General features: G+C 42.0%; 1 protein-coding gene across 5 annotated transcripts in view; it reads right to left on the reverse strand.

Annotated features, from left to right (window-relative positions):
* asap1b (ArfGAP with SH3 domain, ankyrin repeat and PH domain 1b) overlaps nucleotides 1-20,590 on the reverse strand; it is a gene marked incomplete at its 5' end in the record, with an annotated part of 58,194 nt that overhangs the window by 15,086 nt on the left and 22,518 nt on the right. For all 5 annotated transcript variants that reach the window (XM_083901700.1, XM_083901701.1, XM_083901698.1 and 2 more), the window contains 11 exons: nucleotides 130-296; nucleotides 3,393-3,441; nucleotides 3,656-3,743; nucleotides 6,739-6,808; nucleotides 6,898-6,998; nucleotides 8,898-8,984; nucleotides 9,485-9,560; nucleotides 12,378-12,463; nucleotides 16,355-16,484; nucleotides 16,695-16,744; nucleotides 17,212-17,286. In XM_083901700.1, the coding sequence (XP_083757826.1) occupies nucleotides 130-296; nucleotides 3,393-3,441; nucleotides 3,656-3,743; nucleotides 6,739-6,808; nucleotides 6,898-6,998; nucleotides 8,898-8,984; nucleotides 9,485-9,560; nucleotides 12,378-12,463; nucleotides 16,355-16,484; nucleotides 16,695-16,744; nucleotides 17,212-17,286 (979 nt within the window). The remainder of the gene's footprint in view (nucleotides 1-129; nucleotides 297-3,392; nucleotides 3,442-3,655; nucleotides 3,744-6,738; nucleotides 6,809-6,897; nucleotides 6,999-8,897; nucleotides 8,985-9,484; nucleotides 9,561-12,377; nucleotides 12,464-16,354; nucleotides 16,485-16,694; nucleotides 16,745-17,211; nucleotides 17,287-20,590) is intronic.

Raw genomic sequence — 20,590 nt, forward strand, 5'->3', positions numbered from 1 at the left:
CCACAACGGGAGCTCCTCCTGACACATTATGTAGTGTCTCGCGTACCTAATAAAATGGCCGATGAGTACATATAAAGCCTCTGTGAGCACACAAACAGCAGCAGCTGCAGCAGCAGCAGAAGTACACACCTGAAGCTCCACAGTCGCAGCACAGTTCGTTGCCGGGCATTCGCAGCACGTCCTCTATGATGGCCTTGGTGAGATCCTCCAAGCCGTCCTCGCCGCCGCTGCTCTGCTCGCCACGGAACGCCATGTTCAGCGCCTCCTCCTTGCTGTTGGTCAGCACCGAGATCCAGCTGTCAAAAAACGACAAAACATCGATGTGTGTTTAAAATGAAACAGGAAACTGGCCAATGATGTTTGGCATTGTAGCTTGGAATTTCAACTTAAAAAACAATTAAGGGCAAGTCAATTACAGAATCTTCCGCCACATCTGGTAAAACAAGGATGTATGAGTAATTTGTCTAAATCTAAAGCAACTGGCAATAAAATCCACCTAATATGTCACAGAGACTCAGGAATAATGTTCACAAAACAAACTGAACTCACCAACAACAACAGTACAGCCAAAATATTTGCATTAAAAAATATATTTTGCAGACTGCAAATCATGTTTATGTTTTGAAATCATGTTTTGGCATGTGGTCTACCAATCATTGCAGTCAGTAGAGTCTCAGCTGCCGAGCAACCACGGGTTGCCAGTTACTTCAGAAAACGAAACCTAAAATACCTCAGTATTTGGAATTTAAATGTAGTCACCGTTTTTGGCCACATTCTTACATATGGCACCTTTAAAGAGGACACATCAGAGACATACACAACGCTCTTAGAAATAAGGGTTCCAAAGGTGTTCTTCTACAAGGGCTGAAGTTCTAACTGGAACCCTTTGTTTTTCAAGGGTTCTTGGTAACACTAATGGTTCTAGTAACAACCATTTTGATCCAGAGAACCCTTTAAAACCCCTTTCCTTAATAAAGGGTTTTAAAAGGGTTCTCCTATGAGGACAATATGAAGAACCTAATATAGTTCTACTTAGCAATTTAATTTCTAAGAGTGAACACATTCCCTAGTCCCTTACCTTAACCTTAACCATCACAACTAAGTGCAGAACCTTAACCAAACCCAATTCTAACCCTGACTCTAAAGCCAGAATCTAAAAAAGCATTTTAAAGATCTTTAACACTTCCTCAGTCTCATTAGAACCATGTTTTGGTCTGCATGAGGACTACTGCTCCTGACAAGGTCACATTTTATGCCAGAAAAGGTCATAAAAAATACAGTCCTACACACGCACACACACATACACACAAAGTGGGTTTTATGAGAGTGACGTCAGCAGATCCTCTGTCATCTCTACTTGTAAAGGCAGAGGCCAGACAGGGAGTGGGAGAAGCACGGCCTGATGTGTTAGACTGTGAGTTTACGCGTAAGTGTGGGAAAAAAGAATGTTATTTTTATCCACAGATCTGTAGGTGTGCAGCTGCTGAGCCACGGCAAGATGTGTGTTGATTTAATCATATGAATTAGAATTTGATCACAGCCTAATTGAAGAGGAGCACGATCGCCTACAGCAAGAGGCCTTAGGAAGACTAAATATTTCATGGAAAATCCCATGAAGATGCCGAGGCTGCTGCTGGTGCAGTTGGAGGTGCGTGACAGCGCAGGCAGCGAGCCGATCCCACAGGAATACACCACGCACACAAGGAAAGCACAGCGTGTTCGAGCGGCGCTCAACCAAACAGCACAACCACAGCGAGGCCAGAACAAAAGTTTCCGTCATCAGAGGGAGAACAAAAGTTGAAGCAAATTTAGAACCAAAGTGGAGGAAATCAAAGGGTTTTTAGTCTTAGACTTCTCAAAGACGCAGTCTGACTGAATTCAGTCTTCTGTCAATGGTTCAGTCCCTGACAGATCTGAATGGATAGAAAAAAAAACAAAAAAAAACTGGTTTATCAGCAGCTTTGTTTGTTTGATTCTAAAACATTTAAATGTGTCACTTCCTGTAAACTTCTTGAGCTTGTAAGTGGAGGGTCTCTGGTTCAAATCCTAGGACAGGTCAAGGGCTGGGGTGCCCCTAGGTATACTCTTAGAAATAAGGGTTCCAAAAGGGTCCTTCTACAACTGCTGAAGTTCTACCTGGAACCATTTGCTTTTGAAAAACCCTTTCCCGAAGAAAGGGTTTTTCAAGGGTTCTTAATAACACTAATGGTCCCACTAAGAACCATTTTGACCCAGAGAACCCTTTAAAACCCCTTTCCTGAATAAAGGGTTTAAAAAGGGTTCCAGGTGGAACCTTTATAAAGAGGTTCTACCTGGAGCCAAAAAGTGTTCTCCTATGAGGACAAGCCGAAGAACCTTATATGGTTCGACTTAGCACTTTTATTTCTAAGAGTGTAAGGCACCCAATGCTAAGTGCTGCCTGTTCTGTAATAAGGATGAGTTAAACGTAGAGGTTAATAGTTATTTCAACAAACCCCTAAAGGAATGATCTACAGAGTTTCTGCATCAAACTATAACAGGAAACACGATTTATTTGTTGTATTTACATTCGAGCCGTTGAAAGGTAGCGGTTGAACGACTCCGAATCAATGCAATAACAACACGATCGATTATAGCTGCACGACAGTGCTCGTTGTTTTTGTTTTTTTTCCGGATTGAAGCTGCAGCTCACTCGCAGATGCACTCTTGTTTCGTTTTTGAGGGGATTTCCTTCAGATTTAACTTCACATACGACGCAGTGAAGATGCACACAGCCCCTGATGTCATGAGACAAGTGGATGCTGCTGTTAAATAAAGAGGCCGCTTCAAACGAAGCACGTGTATTGAATTGAGGTTTCGATTCTGGAGAACTGAGAGAGAAACACATCACAACAAAGACTGATCATCTACGATGATTCACTGTGGTTTTTAACCGATATTCCACCCTGACACAATAAACCGAATGAATGGAAAGTGTGATGGAATCTACCCTTTGGTAGTAAAATGAATCAGTCATTCTTTTCTTATTTAATTCATGGAATGTATTATAAGCCATACAGTAGACTGTATATTAACAAAAACGGATGTCTCTCGTCTTAGGCACAATAAAGATCACTTAAACATCTGAAGGGACATGAGATACTGAGATAAAGAGTCTTTCTATCTATACAGTATGTGAATGAATACATGGGAACCAACAGGTTTCAAGGTACCACGACCTGAATTACTGCAGACCACAAATGCCACCGGTACCCTGACTCTCAACAGTCTCTCAGCTCTTCACGAAATAATAAAAACACATCCTGTGTCAACGAACGTTGTAGGTGAAAGGTCATACAGTATACGGTACAAGAACAATCTCTTTTAAGAGGAAAAAGCACAACTTTACAAGCGTCGGTGTTGAAGTAACTTACATCACAAACTCTTGCTCATCCTCAGCTTGGAAATGATACGTCCTATTATCTGTGGAAGAGAAGAGAGAAACCATTGTGTTGAAACGAAATGTCGCTTTTTAAAACCTAAATCATCAGACGGCTCCGTTCACCGTTCAAATAATACGAAGTGTGACTTCTCATGTGCTTTCCATTCTGCTCATCTGTTTCATAACCACAGACCACGCTCATGTAGTTCTACATATCTGTGTGTGTGTGTGTGTGTGTGTAAGCGGCAAACTTACGAGAGATGAGATCAAAGCACTTCCTGTCCTCTGAACTGGGCTTGACCTGGCAGGTGAGCAGGTTGAGTTTGACCGGCTGCCTGTTGGACTGCAGACAAACAGATTAAGCATCACACACACATTCAGGATTACACAGATTTACACAGTGCATCACACTGAAGCCTTAATCTGATTAAAGCAATGATTTTCTACAAATATTAAACATCCAAGGACGTGCGGTCAGGGGGAGGCATGTTTTATGTATGATTTCAATCATTTTGGTCATTTTTATTTACAAAATCCTTGAATTTGACATGAAGAAGAAGAAATGAGATGTGCGGCACTTTCTACAGGCTATTATCTTTACTGTATGTATGCGGATATAAAACTGCATTGAAAAGGCACTAAGTGAGGCAGGACAGTGGCTTTTCGTACTGAAGGGGGCGCATGTAAGCCCAACATGTGCTTGTTGCTGCTGTTCCTTTAAATCAGGGGTCTCAAACTGGCAGCCAGGGGGCCAAATGAGGCCCCCCAATCGATTACATGCGGCCCCATGTTGTATATTAAATGTATCATATACAACATTCAATTAAATACACTACACTACACGAATGGCAGTGGCCGAAACGACTCCTGGTACGAATTTTAATACAGTTGTCCACACTATTATTTATGTAATTTAAAATAAATATCTGTTTTTGATATTAATACATTCATTTTGCATCATAAAAAGTATTATAAAGTCCCCACTTGACCACAGTAGATACGTATTGGCCTCCAGGTCATTTGAGTTTGAGACCCCTGCTCTAAATGTAAAGTTATTTTTTAGCCTTTTTTTTTTTTAGTAACTTACCTATGTGTGTGTAAAGAATGCTGATGAGCTATGAAGCATAACCAGTAGTCAATGTCCGTGCTGCCAATTGAATAATGAATAAGCTACTTTTTTTTGTAAATGTGAATGAGTCATGAACCTAACCGCACCTCACTGGAAATGTCTGAAAATAGACTTCAACATCAACAAAAACTGGGAAAAAACTAAAATTGTGTCCTTTAGACTTTAAAAAAAAGCATCTTCTTTATCCAAATAGGCCGCTCTCTTCCTTATTCAGACACCGGACAGTGCTGGCCGGACTGTGAACTGTAAAAAAAAAAATGGGCCCAGTTGGCACAAGAAGACCCGAGGATTGTCTCTTGCTTGTTTCTGGGCAGAGGAGGTGCCAGGGCACGTGCTAATGAAATACCAACGGACTATGACGAGCCTTGGAGCTGTTTCTGGCCTGCTGCCATGTCAACGCTGTCAGGACTGAAGAATTAAAATAAAACTTGTACTAGCACTAGAGGGGGGGGGGGGATTGATTATGAGCTCTTGTGTAACGACCACGCAAAAGGTCAGGCTCCGCAGAGAGAGTCACGTTTGTATTCCCATCGACTGAACACAAACGGAAACCTTTCATATCACACGTGAGACGACCACTTCCCATGAGCCTCTCTTCTTCTCACAGACAGAGATGACATCATGTTTGAGGCAGCAGCTGTATGGAGTTTCAACATCATGATCACTCCCTCACACTGTGGAAAAAAAAATAGCAATAAAGCTGCACGGGACTCATGATCAAATGATCGTTTTACAGATTGTGCGAGCTGATGCTCCCCTGCGGCGCTCCAGCTGGAGCACCTGTATCTGTTTTTAAATCCTGATAGACCAACAAGTGGACTCACAACGAGTACGAACAAATGCTTACATCAGCACGCTTTAAGTTTACAGAGTCAGTGCTAACATGCTGACATCTCACGGGTATCAGGTTTATCAAGACCAACATCTTAGCTTGGCGAATTTGAATGAGAACGAGAACTAAAGCACAGTCAGGACCAGAGTTCAGTAAATACCAGTGGTGTAGTCTATGTTATATGCAGGTATACGGCGTATAATCACAATAAAAGGGGTAGGATTTTTGTATAACCACTTAAAAATTATTTTTGACAAAAAATGCACTCATGTAATTTGATTTTGGAGATTCTGGAAATACTAATTACATATAATGACACTCATCGTGTTTTTGTAGGTTATTGCGCTGCTGCTCTGGCAACCCATGCTGTTTTGAGTGTGTATTATTTTTATTTTTTGTGACTGGGGGGAAAAAAGAGGACACGCCTGACCGCTGCACTTTACTGTCCCTGCACGCTAATGCATCACAGTTATAAACATAGAAAGTTTTCAGCGTTGAGTGTTTTCAAGAGAACTGCTCCCAAATCTCCAGACATTTTAGAGCAGAAAATATCACAGCTGCAGCTGCAGAAGTACGAGACGAGGAGCCTGATCCTAAAAATACTTCCACTGGTAAGCGTATATGTGACGAATATACATTTATACAGTCTAGAATATGTAAAACAGGGTCCACGCTTTTCCAGGTCAAATCTAATGAAGAAAACGCAGAGGTCAAATGTACAAAGATGACATTTTGAGCTTTTTAAAAAAAAAATAGATAGAGCCCATACAAGATTTACACATATTTCAACAGTATTTTAAATGCACATGTTCTTGTTCATTTCTGGAACCAAATGCCTTGTTTCCTGTCTGTTCACAGTCCTGTCTGTGTGTGTGATGAGGAAATGAGCAAAATTTACTGACACCTTTTTGTCCAGTAAACAAACCTCGTTTTGAGGTTCAGAAAGCAGCTACGAGGCCGTAAAGTGTTACAGAATACGCTCGGATCTAAATTCGGCTTTTTTCCTGATTCCTGCACAGAAAATAAAACCACACTGAAATGTATCTGCTGCTGCTGCTGCTGCTGCAGAGCGGAGACAGCCACAGACATGACAGCATATACGGCGCACTTTCACTCGCTCTGAGATGAGTCACCGAGGCGCAGCAGGCAGAGGGGGGAGGGGCGGTGGGGGCTTGGGTGGTTGTGGAGGGAGGAGGGAGGGGGTCACTGTTGCTATGACAACCCATCTATGTCAATTCCTCTCTTCCATTCCAGGCTCCAGATTGAGAAAGTCCAACACAACCTTCCTGCAACGATGATGCTGTGCCTTTGATTCACAGGTACCTGTGGAGGTCAGGTAGTGTGTGTGCTTGTGTGTGTGTGTGTACTTATACTCACTGTAGCATGAGAGATGGTGAGCATGCCCCCCTTCACCGAGCACTGCCTCCTCTGCCACACCTTCCTCAGTCTGTGTGGGCGAGGGAAAACCCATATTAGATTCTTTAAATCTTCAGCAGCGGTGCAGTGCAGCACTTTCAAAAACAACGGTCTTCTTACCCGTCGCTCTTCTTCAGCAGGTAGCCTCTCTTCTCGCTGCCAAACTCCTTGTTCCCCTGCAGCTGGTGCATGCTGTACCCACCCTGCTTACTCTGCGAGTCCTGTGCAGAGAGTATGACACGTTAAAACGTTAAACAATACCGCCTGTGTGCAGAGAGAAGCGACAAAAGGACGTGCATCACAGACACAAACACGCACTAAAAAGTGATTGTCTGACAGCAAAAGTACAAGGTCACTTTTCTAAACCACAGAGAAAGTGCTACAAGGGCATGCTCTGCAAAAACCACTCTACTGTGAAGCATAACAGACAGAGTTCCAGCATGCGCGACATGCACCAGCACTTACTCTTCTAGACTTGATTCCAGATAAGCAGAAGGCAAAAGTAGAGGGGGGGAGATAGAGAGGGAGAGGTGTGAAAGATCCAGATCAGGTGCAAGGCGGTGGGTGTGAAAGACTGTGTGTTGTGTGCTCGCTTAAACGACGACCACAACGTGAAGGGTTTGCGTTCTTCAAGTATTGCTTTACAGCAGGTGTCATTAACCAGAAACGCTACAGAACGTGGAAGTGAAGAGTGAAGGAAGTCTACGATTTGTTTCGTGCACAGCGATAAGACTGAGAGAGTGCGAAAGTGTGAATCGAGGGGGACGGTAAAACCTGTGTTTTAAACGTGTGTGTGAGTGTGTGTGTGTGTGTATCCGGTGGTGAGGTGCTCTCCACTGAGCAGCCAGTGAGGCACAACACTGGTCACCAGCAAAGCCGACCACACACTGGCTACCAGCATGGTACAGCACTGGGCACTCGCTCTGTGCTGCAGGAGACAAGCTCCAAAAGCTGGTCGTGGCCAGAGTGAGAGTGGGTGCGTGGTCAAATTTAGTAAAGGGGGGGGGGGGGGGGTTCAATTAGTATGTTTACACTATAATATAGCATAATTATTTCCATTTGGGCTAATTCAAATCTGGCCTGATCATAGTGTGACAATTTTAAATGTGTTTATGGACAGAAATGGACAGAAACAACCGTCCTCTCACCTGTAGAACATCGATTACTAAATGAATCATCCATTCATCGTTTTAAAGCTTTTCTCATGATTAAAACGAGATTTTTGATTAATTTTTGTTTTAGCTTCTTAAATGTCAATATTTTCTTCGTTTCTTTGCTCCAAACGACAAAGAAATCATTAAAACTGAATCATTTTTGGTTTGTGGACAAAACAAGACATTTCGAGAACATCAACATTTCCAGGTTTGACAAACACTGATCAACGTTTTTTTTTTTAATTTTCTGCCATGTTCTGGACAAAACTATTAATCGAGAAAATAATCAACAGATTATTTATTTGTATATATATGTATAATTAGTTGCAGCTCTAAGTTACATAGACTTTTATTATCCCTGCAAAAGTGTCGTGAAATTAGGGGACTGTCCTCACCACAATCTTAGAAATAAAAGTGCTAAGTAGAACCATATAAGGTTCTTCGGCTTGTCCTCATAGGAGAACACTTTTTGGCTCCAGGTAGAACCTTTTTATAAAGGTTCCACCAAGAACCCTTTTAAAAACCTTTATTCAGGAAAGGGGTTTTAAAGGGTTCTCTGGATCAAAATGTTTCTTACTGGAACAATTCGTGTCGTGCACTGCAAGACTATAAAAATATAGTTAGAAATGTGTTTTTTTAAATAAATACCAAAAAAAAAACACTATCTGAAAGAAACAAACATGCATTTTCACACATTAAGTGTTCACTCTGTCTGTGTTGAGTGCAATTATCGCTATTTGTAAGCCTATCTTATCTAAAAAATAAGGAACATTTAGCACAGATATGGCTACAAATCATGTCAGTAAGTACCTCAGAGAGGTGGCTGGAGGTGTTCGGTTAAATGGAGCTAATTGAAACTTTTCACCAGGGCATGAATTGACGTTGTATTGGCCCATTAAGCTTTTTGCTGAGCATCAAATTACCAAAAAATGTCGAGCGACTGAGTTAAAACCCAGATTTGCCTACCTCCTTCTGGTCCAGCTGGAGAGAGGACTTGATCAGATCTCGCAGGGCAGTCAGCTGCTTCTTCTCCTCGTCCTGAGTTTGTTTAATCTGTTGAAAGGGAAGGGGAAAAAAATGCCATTATGAGGAAGAGATGCATCAAGAGAAGCGACAGCTATGTTTACAAGAGGTCATTTTTTGCTTTAATGAAAGAAAAAAAAATGCCTCATATTGGAGAACAATCCAAGACTGAATAAATCTAATTTAACAGAGGATCAGTGGTGGTCAAGTATTAAGTTCAGAACTTTGCTGTGTTACATTTGATTGATGTGGGAACAATAGGTGCAGCGTGAACTGATTTTAAAAAGGTTTCCAGGATATTATGAATCTTGGATTTGCTATTGTGACCATTTGCTTCTGTTAGTTTCTGCTAGAATTCCTTCCGACTACAGCCGTTACCATAAGTCTTTGTCTGCATGTACACAGACACAGACCTGCGACACATAAACAGTGACTCAGCTGTGGAATGATATCTACAGCTGATGGAGGAGGAGGAGGAGGACACAGATGACAGATGATGAGATAAAGAGGTGAAAGTGCGGAGTATTTACATTGTAGAGGTCGGCTGCCAGCTTCTCGATGTACTGCTTGAGCTTATCCGCCGTCTTCAAGCCGTCTTGAAAGAAACTGCGGGACAAAAAAAGGGGACGCGTGAGAGAAAAAATGGAGACACATTTGTCATTTAGGGGGGAATCTAGTTTGCTAAATGTCAGGTGTCACACGACGACCCTCACTCGCCACCGTGAAGGTCACGCCGAGAGAAATTGGTGCAGTTTATGTTTAATGTATAGCCCACCTTTACCTCTTGGCACAGAATTCGCAGGTGACCGACGCTGCAGGATTTTGCAAGAGGTGCTGCTTAGCACATCCTGAAATCCGTTCCAGGTGTGTGTGTGTGTGTGTGTGGTACACACCTCGATACAGCACTGCAGCCACAAATCACGACTAATGACCCCTCCCACCCACAGGCTAATACTCTCTCCTTCAGAGTATACGTCTCTCTCTCTTCCTCTTTTCATTATTGACTCTTCTGCACCTTTTTTTCTCTCTCACCTCGCACTTCATCCGGCTATCTGTGTCAAGTACTCGCTGACTGTCAGGATACAGAGTGAAAGCAAAGCTATGCAACCTTTTTTATTTTATTTATAATAACAGCTCCAGGATGATTTTTGAGGGGTCACTGACTTGTCATAGGGAGAATGGAGCCTCTTTTATTCCCACTCTGCACCTGAACCTTTGGAAATACTGTGAGAAGAGGCGATGTTCCATTTATCCATGTTCTATTTAAAAAAAAACGGGTTTCATACTAAAACGACTTAAAAATGTATTACTTGACATTTTAGTTAGGGAAAACATTAGTGTTCTGGTGTAAACAGGTGATTCTCTCCTCTGCAGTTGGCTGCAAAAGTCGAGAATGCACAATATTGGACTATTTGGGCTGTTTTCCCTGTGCCAAAATGCAGAGGTTATTTAGTCTCTTTTGTCGTGAATTTGACAAAATATCTTGCAAACTCATGTCACTGCAGATGTATCTTAACATTTTCTTCATTGTGCAAATAATAAACATTAAAAAGGAAGAGTGGGTTGAAGTCAAAGAGTTAGCAGCCTATTCAGCCTACTGTTTTAGTCATATCTTGGGGACATTTTAAAACCAATGTTGTGCCAATAATATTGTGCATCCCAAAAAAGGCTCAATAACACTGTGGATGACAGGTGTATGCAGAGCAGAATTTTAACAACAAAATGGGAGTAGTAGTGGATGTAGCCACAGTCAGTGACTCAAGTTGCCAGAATTAGATGCAGCAGCGCTAAAAACCAAGGTCAGTTAAAAAAGACTCGGGGCCCTGCTTCAACACTAGATGTGTGTGTGACGCACGGCTGCAGTGCGTCAATCTTTTAATTTTTTGGCACATGGTTCACTTATGAGACCGTTCACGCTGGCTGCAAGAGCGACATTTGGGTATAAATCTCTCGCCCGTTTCGCGCACGAGCTGCAAATATACACTGTAAATGATCTCTGTTCACAGTTTCGGCGACTAAATCTGTCACATATTATGTCACATACACAGCACATTCCCGCTTATGCTAAAGTAAAAGTACTTCAGTGTTTCAGTTCCCTGATTTCATTCTTTGTTTTATTGTGAAATATGTGCAGAAGTGATGGATTTGAGGTTCCATACTGAAGAATCCTGGCATTTTATAGGTATTTAAAAGTATGGTTTATGATTTTTGAAGGCAAAGTCTATATATAATATAGCAGAAACCACACTGCAGCTCCACAGCAGGTGAGCAGAAGACCTACCACGCATGCATGAGAAGCAGCGCAAGGAGAATTCAGGAGAATCCAGGAAATGGGTCCCAGAGTGGGGGAAAATCTCAAAACAAATGTATGAGTTGTGTAAACAACTCATACACTTTACTTTGGGAAACCAGTGATGTCACGGCCCCACCTCTCCCTTGCATTAGCTGTTGCAATATTGACGTTGCTTCTTGTGTTTATATTCAAATAAAGCATTATTTTCTTTTTGACAACGATTTGTACACAGCACACATTCTTTATTGTGTATCTCTGTAGCAGTGTTACAGCAAGTTGATAGGTTTGGAGTCGGTTCTGAGGGGTTTTATGTCGATGAGGACATTTCTCGAAATGATGCCGCCTTTACAAAAAAACCCTTAAGAACAAAAAGTAGCGGTTAAGTTGCGTTTCCGCTTGGATAAAATGGCCTTAGATGTGGTCAAAAATCTGCTTTTAGGTATGTTTGCTACAGCGACGGTGAAAAACAGAACAAAAGCAATCCACGGGAAATCCCTATAGCTCACTTACTCGACCTATTTATGCACTTTCGCTTTCGAGTTTCACTTTTCTTTCAGAAATAACAAACATGAGAGGACGGCTCATGACTGCACATTTTAATGACCTGAAAACCAATAATGAATTGTGCGAAGAAAATGGTTTAAGAACGCAAACTGTTTTCCTCTTTTTTCGCTGTAAGCCGTTTTTATACTCGCTCTCCGTTCACTTCCTTTACAGTTTTAATCCATCACCAGTGCAGCTTTCTCTGTTCCGCTGAGGCACAGGTTGAACAGATTAACAGAAAAGTATATTGTTTTGTCCCACTGTTATGACAGGACCTAGCAACCCTGACAGAAAATTTGTAATTCTGCGACAGCCCGCTGCGAGTTGCAGTTCTGGCACCGAGGAGCGCATCCACTTATTTACCCGCTTAGCCCCACAGCTGTCAGTACATATCTGTATGATGACCTCTGCATATTTATGAGCTTCATATATCTGTATCTGTGGATCCTGGAAAGATATTAACAGCAGCAAAGAGGCAGCGAAAGTTTTCTCTTTGTTTTTTTGGGAATCCACTTCTCTGTGAGTATGATGCATGTGACAGCAGAGCTTCATGAATTCAGGTTAGCGGGATTAAAGGTGGTACTTACTTGCACTGTGCGTGGTAATACTTTATCAGGTTCTGGAGGAGGTCCACTCCTTTTTTGGTCTTGATCTCATTCACTTTGATCAGGTACTGCAAAGCAAAAAAAAAAAGATGTTAAATTCATCAAGAAGTTAAAATTCAGGGTCGTTAGAGGATGAGAGTGTTTGTACACAGAGAAAAGACTCATGTTCTGCCATAAACTCTGTCATATGTACACTTTGCAATACGCTCTTCACATCCGACTGCACATATTATGAAGGCTTTGATGTATTTGCCAACGCTGCCTTGACACTGAGAGTTGGGGACTGAACACAGACAAACACGCTTTACAAGGAAATACCATCACTTTTTCATCTAAATTAAGTTTCGAAAGGGTGTTGAAATACATTTTACATTCGCCAAGAGAGCAGCGGTTTTTTTTGTGCGTGTTTTGCAGTCTGAATGCTCAGTCTGGGCTTATGAGGATTCAAAACAAGTGTCTTTAGACGGCGCTCCCACTACACAAACAAAACCAAAGATAATCTTAATCCCACATTGCACCAATCCAACCGGGATTTCCAGAGTCCCCAGCTAAAACTAAAGCCATTTTCAGCTCCACAGTAAAAAAAGGACTACAAAAAGAGGTAGCTTCACAAAGCTTCTGACATAGTTTCAATTATATCTTATATCATGTATGTGAATGCATGGGTGCACGTGCATATAAGCGTGCTGTGCCTTTGTCTGCCTGCCTGACTGTGCTTGCTGGATCGGAGTTTATCCACATTTTGTCTGAGTCTTGCGTGGAGAGCGCTGCTGCCTGCACGCGCTCATTTCAGCTCTTTTGTGCGAACGAGCGGCAAACGCTCAAACTGCTGCCGTGTCTGGGCAGAATATAATGCGGCCTGCTGATCCCGGCCTTTCCGCGCTCCTGCGGTGACAGCGTAGGATGAAAAGATGGGGGTGCGGGGTGGTTGAGAGAGTGAGAGCATCCTGTAATCTGGTGATTGAGTAACACGGGGGGAGAGAGAGAGCCTGACAGCGACACAGTGCATGCAACACGGGAAAATTAGGTTAAGTGAGATGAACAGATTATACGACTGACTGCCACAACTGTACCACACATCAGCAGCAAGAAATATCCACAGCGTGGATAACTGTTGTTTGATATGTCTTCCATGACTTTCTCGATCAAGCAGCCGTTTGGTAAACGGGGGATTTACAATGTCATAACCCGAGATAACATTTGAATACTGCATGTATAGACATTCCTGGCTCGTGCATTGAACATGCAAAGCTCTGCAGCTTATTAGAATTTCAGATCTGAATGTGAGGAGGCCAACAAGAGAGGAAGCCAATGCTAATATAAATGTGGGAGCTACAACTCTGTCTCTGGCATCCTGCATCAACCGGAGGCGGGCAACAGAAAAAAAAAAAACTGGATAATGCAGTGACTAATGAGGAGGTCTACTGAAATGATGAAGAGATTAACTGTCTTTTCGAGACGCTAAAAACTGTCTCGGAGAAAAGTAGTCCATTATTAGCACAATGGATGACCAGCACCACATCCTGTGTACAGTAAATCAAATCAGACGACTTATGGTATTAGCACATAATACTCGACATGCTTGAACAATGGCACAGCTATCGTGTGGATATCAGTCACACAACGCAAGAAACATGGAGTTTTACTTGGAGGAATTAAATATTTTCGAACTGTATACGACTAAAATGATGATATATTTACTAAACATCGATGTGGTTGCTGTGTTGTCCGAAGAAAGACGAGGTCGCCACATTTCGTACTTCATCTCCCTCTACTTCCGGGTCAAAGACCAAGGAGGAAATTTTGGTGGACGCACAGAACGCAGAGACCAGCCCCAGTCCAACTAAACTTATACATGCAAGAGTAATCGGACTATGAATTTCATTATCCCGGTATGTTAGTCCGACTAAGCTCGATTTTAGTCTGACTAATACGTTAACATGACATTAAGGTAACACTTTAGATTAGGGAACACATATTCACCAGTAACTAGGTACTAGCCCTTTATTAGTAAACATTAATACATATATACTATATACTATATACTATATACTAAAAAAAGGCTGGTATGCTACTTATATGCACGTTAGTAAGCATGTTAATATTCACCATATGTGTTACCCAATCTAAAGTGTTACCTTAATGTCAAGAAAACACGTTAGTCCGACTAAAATTGAGCTAGTCTTAGTTGGACTAACATACCTGGATAATGCAATTCATAGCCCGATTACTCCTGCATGTTTAAGTTTAGTCGGACTGGAGTGTTACCGACATTAAGAAAACCAAATTATTGTCTTCATCCGACTAAAATCTGACATTTAACATGCATTTAACATTAAACAATGTAAATGCAAAAATGGCAGACAAAGGAAGTACTTGTGCAAAAAGAGCAGATCACCATAGTGAGGCAGATACACACTGTTTTTCTAGATAATAATTCACGTAACCAACAGCAGAGCAGCAGGATAAAACAGTGGAGAGTGTGTAGGCGTCACCACCCACCACTAGAGAGGTTTTTGGCAAAGCACAGTTTGTTCTGATTCTCCCGGGCACATGAAGAGCTTGCATTGGTTTTGCACTCAATTCTAACTGTCACTTTTCTTTAAGAACAGCCTTTTGGGAATTAAGAGCGAGGGGTGTTGCGACATGCTCAAAGGCAGACAAGTTTACAGAAACAATGGGCCATCTGAAAACACTTAGAAACTAAAAGCAAACAGGCTCAGTGTTTACGGGTAGTTAGCTGCTCAAAGTATTTAAAACACACTCATCACGTTTCATGAGAATGTATTGTGTGTTGTATTATTTTGTATTAACCATTGACAGTCCAGTCCAGTACAGCACAGCACAGTACAGTACAGTCCAATGCTGCGGATGAACTAGTAAAAAACCCAACACAACTTTGTATTATTGAGAACTTATGGAAGCTACCGGTATGAAGATTAAATATGTTCCAGAAAACGTTAGTTTGAATGACCACGATCCACCAGTATGTAGGTTTACTTATTTACTTTCTTGGCCAGAACAACTTTAAAAGCAGTGCTGCTGGTCTAAACCTTGAACATGACATAGCACAACAACAATGTGAAGCTATTTCCTGTAATCCACAATGATTTACAAAGAGTGAGAGCCGCTTCAATAATTCAGTTAAGGATAACTGGAAGGCACACAAAGCCAGGCTGCTTTGTTGATTGATTAGCGCCCAGAAGGCCATATAAACTGTCTTTGTTTTGGTTCAATTTAAACGTGCTATTAAACAATGATACTGGTGTTAGATCAATGGCTCTTTAATACTGGTATCAATTAACATTCTTTCCTTGATCCTGGAACGCATTGCGATTACATCTTTAAGTGCAAATGTCTTACAGTATGTGGGGCGGGTGACTTCACAAACTGAAACGGAGCATCTCAGGTCGAGGCAAATCAAGGACAAGGACGGCCTCTGGAAGACTGATATAGCTTGTGGCTTTTGCTGCTCTGGCTTAAGATAGCAGGTAACCCTTACAACGGCGCCGGGTGGATATTTTCCTCAAGAATGAGGTCATGTAATACAGATTTAATTTAAAGCATGACAAGACAGTCCCACTTCGGATTAGGGACGGCCATGAGTATTTGATTATTCCATTATTCGCTTGATGAAAACAAATATTTCTACTCCATCTTGAAGCAGCTACTCTAGGATAAACATGATCTTGATACCATATAAGTCATTAAATTTACCAGGGTCCATGAATGCATCTCGTTCACCGCGCCAACACGCTGTGAACCCTGCATTACTTTCACTCAATTCATTCAAATATTTGCGAGAATTCCTCATCCGTACACCGGATCACGTAGAATCTATTAAAATGTCAGTGTAGCAGGTCTGGCTGGTTTTGTTCCTACACAGACAGGATATTCACATACAGATTGCGTGTTATTTTTAGCCGTAAATGAGGTAACAGACACATTTCATTACCTACCTCACACATTTGGAGCTGAAAGAGACGCCGCTCCTTCTCCATCTCCTCAGCAATTTCAGCGCCGGTGATCTCAGTGCGGATCATCCCATGCTGCTTGGCATGCTCTCGCTTCTCCTTCTCTATCTTTGTACTGGAATAAAAGAGAGGACAAGTCACTCGATGAATGGGTTTTCTCCGTTTCACACGTTCTTTACTTTGCGTGCACGTTTTCCGGGGGGCCGGCAACTTCTGGAGGAGCCGAACACAATAAGCGCACAATACATTATTCAGTTCACTTTACAATTAGTGACATGATGCAAATGTGCAGCGTTACAACAGCAGACTTCAATTATCCACTTACAACTTGGCTTCGTAGTCTTTCCATGCTTTGTCAAAGGGCTTCTTTATGTCCTGCAGAAACACGGGAGGACAAGCGTCAGCAAACTAAAACGAGGTCTCCATGGGGACCAAGGTATTTGCAGAGTTGGATCACGACCAGAGACACAGCGAACGCCTCACTTCGCTCACGATTTATGCCCCGGAAGCACAGCAAGTGACTGCTCCCCACCCCCCCCATTGTACCCGAACGTCAAGTTTTCATGACCCAGTTACTTGCATCTCACCTCAAGCAAAACACAGAGGCGATGTTTATTTCTGCCAGATTTACAGTGTGCTCTTCAAAACAAAGAGCTGAACTCCTAACAACCCCCATCTCTCATCGTCAACTCTCTCCGAGTCACATGAGCAGAAAGTGAGAGCTGAATAGAGATGCGTCTTCCCGATGCACTGCTGACATGTGCCGTGACTGGGTGAGCAAAGTGTGCGTCGGTGAGCAAAGTGTGCGTCGAGAATAGAAAGTGTTTCACAGTGAATCTTACCCCTTTCACGCCTTTCAAATCGCCCTTGAGCAGCGAGTCGAGGGTAAAGATGACATTATGGCTGAGGCTCTGGAGCTGAAAGAGGACACACAGAAGAGAGAGGGGCGGGGAGGAGGGAGGGGCACAGGAAGTTAGTTTCTGACTCCTCTTATGAGCATAACATATGCAGCATGTCATATCACATTTCTATTCTTTGTAATTGTGTATTGTATGTTTTGGGTAACATCTACTGCACGTCTGTCCGCCCAGGGAGTGGATCCCTCACCTGTGGTTCTCCCTGAGGTTTCTACCTTTTTTCCCTGTTATAAGGGTTTTTCCCCTGGTAGTTTTTCCTTACCCTGGTCGAGGGTCTAAGGACAGAGGATGTTACCAACCCCGTGAAATCCCGTGAGACAAACTATGTTTTGTAAACTGTGGGCTATACAAATAAAGATTGATTGATTGATTGATAACACAAGGTGAGAGGTAAATACAGAAGCAAATGGTTCCAGATAGAACCTCAGCCCTTGTAGAAGGACACTTCTGGAACCCTTATTTCTAAGAGTGTATAGTAAAGTTATTTTGCTCTTTCATCTTCCGTAACTTGGTCTGTGGATTGGTGCAAAAAAAAAAAACTTAAAGAAGAGCTCAACGTGATGAAAGGGAAATGCAGAATCAGTCGTAAATCTCCGTAAGTTTGTTCCTAATAGACCCTCGTTCCAAACGACAGAACATTTTATTGTTAGTATATTATATTGATGAACGGGTTCACTCACAAGCCGAATCTTTATAATTTAAACGACCGATTTGTCTCCTGGATGACCCTGACCGTTTATTTTATGTCCCTCTTTGACTCGCTCTTCCTCCCCATTTCCTGCCTCTCCTTCACTGTGTCTTTAAAAATGAAGGCAAAAATGTTAAAAATGTGTCTTGAAAATATTGATTAGGACAGCTTCAGCAGGGAGGAACTGGGAGTGCGAGTATCTGTCCAATACTGGTCAAAATCACTACGTATTACACTGTAAGAATGGAAATAGAAATCAACGAAAGCACTTAAGTTTAGTCCTGTTTAAGGCTGTTTATTTCCTCTTTATAGATGATTTGTTACACATTATTTGTTAACCCTAACCCATGGCTAAGTGGTTGTTAAGAGTGTTGCAGATTAAAAAGTGTAAAACTACTGTATCAGTAGATAATCAAGGTTGTAATACTGGTATCAGACACAAAATTGAGAGCTTACAGATATATTGAAATAAAAAAATATATACCAGTGTCAACTTTTGATCAACAGGGCAGCACATTAACACAGTCACTCAGCAGGAGACGTTATAGTAAAAGTCCAGCCAAAAACAGCAAGTGCAAGTCGGTCTATTAAAGAATTTGCCAAAGGTTGACGATGCCAAGAGCTCGCGTTGCCACAGCTTTTGCTCATCAGCTCTAACCATTAGGATCAGCAAGGTCATTTACAACCGTGCTAAGCATTTAAGACCCCCCCCCCACCCCCCGTTGTTGTTAGCCAAGTCCGCACAGAAACACAGAAGCAGGCCGGGTCAAGGAAGTAAACAACACTTAATGGGCGCTAATGTGTTTCTTAAGTGCCTGTCTTGCATACGGTCAACGCCAGAATCAATCGCTCCGCTGGGCCAAATGCCGACGTACTCTAACAGCACATCCTGGAAACGGTCTCCATCGCTTTTGCTTTATCTTACTGTACGATATCTTAAGGAAGAATGCAGCTATTAGTTCCTCACTCCTGGTCCTGGGGAGCCACTGCCCTGCATGTTTTAGATGTTTTCCCTGCTCAAACACACCTGATTGACATCTCGTCAGTAAGTTTTGCTGAAGCCTGATAATGAACCATTTCTTTGAATCAGGTGTGTAAAAAAACCTAAAACATGCAGGAAAATGGCTCCCCAGGACCAGGAGTGAGAAACCCTTTTCTAATAGTTGAATTTAAAGGACGTTACATCTTCAGACTCCACAGGACTGTTCCATTGGAGGTCTGTTGTGTATCCTCAGCACAGCGTAAGTACACACACAATCCTTCTCAATGACCTGACCATATCTATTGTGACAACTACCGTTACTAGTTCTACCCATAGTTTGACAAACTCCCTTAATGAGTAAAGGAAATATCATATTTTGGTGCAATTTTGAAAAATGTGACTCATTATTTTAGTAATTATAGTATTTATTATTTTTGGATGTCAGCTGGGATTGGCACCAGCAACCTCTAAAACCCTCATATGGAGAATAAAGGGGTAGAATGGATGAATGGATAGATGTTATTTTTGCATAATAGATTCCAAAAAAATTAAGTTGTGAGTGTTCCACATGAAAAAAATGCTAATCACTAAAATGAATGAAGATGAATTTTCATCATTTTGCGTACATCCTCGTTATTTATTCAATTATGCCTCATTTATTATGTACATAATTCTTGTCTAATGTCTGTGTCTGAGTGATTTGAAAGTAAACATTTAAATAAAGCTGACAAAAAGAAGCTCAACCAGCCTGTACTATTCCAGAACGCTGAGCGGGAACCTCGCCTCGTTTGTGTAGGAAACCAACCAGGAAGGATCTGCTCTATTCAGGAAGGATCCTTGACTTTTTGAGGAAAATCCAGCAGGAGCCAAAATCCTTACATTTAAACCGGTTCAACACATGTAGGACATGACCTGAACGAGCAGAGTTCATCAATAGTCATTTATAGTGCGCGCACACACCAGAAGCCCTGAGGGCAACGCCACTGAAGTCGAGATACTCGCTCAATCTGATACCCAAAATAGAAAAAGAAAAAAAAGATGAGAGGCAATTTCACTTTTCCAGTAACGTGCAGGTAGAACTGACAAGTGGGTGATATGACTAGGTTTCCCAACTGTCTCACACTCTCACACACACACAGAGAGAGAGAGAAACAGACAGACACAGGCACAGTTGTTCGTGGTGCTGCCATGAGTATTTATGGAGTCTAATCTTGCCGTCAGCCACACAGGAAGCGAGGGTGAGAATGGAGCCTCACACAAGGATGCAAACAGGACACAATATTCAACCAAAAAAACATCAGGGGAAATCCACAGCAGACAGATAAGAGCCTTGACTGGAAAAATAAACACTGTACTGTCAGGATGTGATGACACGTTTGATTGTATACAGTGTGTATAGGTGTAGAGAGAAAGAGAAAGAGAATGATGTCTTCCTTACATGTGCATTTTTAACCTTTCACCTAATCCTAAACTTAACCCTAAACCCAAATCCTAAACCACTTATCCCAGTGAAGACAGTGAAAAATACTCTCTCTTACTCTGTCTATCCATGCAGGGACAAAAACGACCCAGTAACATGCAGCAGGACAGGCCCTCTGAGGCATTTAAGTTTAATTATAGTGTCAGCGTTGACA

The sequence above is a fragment of the Microchirus variegatus genome (assembly GCF_963457635.1).
Source record: "Microchirus variegatus genome assembly, chromosome: 15".
Classification (NCBI taxonomy): Eukaryota; Metazoa; Chordata; class Actinopteri; order Pleuronectiformes; family Soleidae; genus Microchirus; species Microchirus variegatus.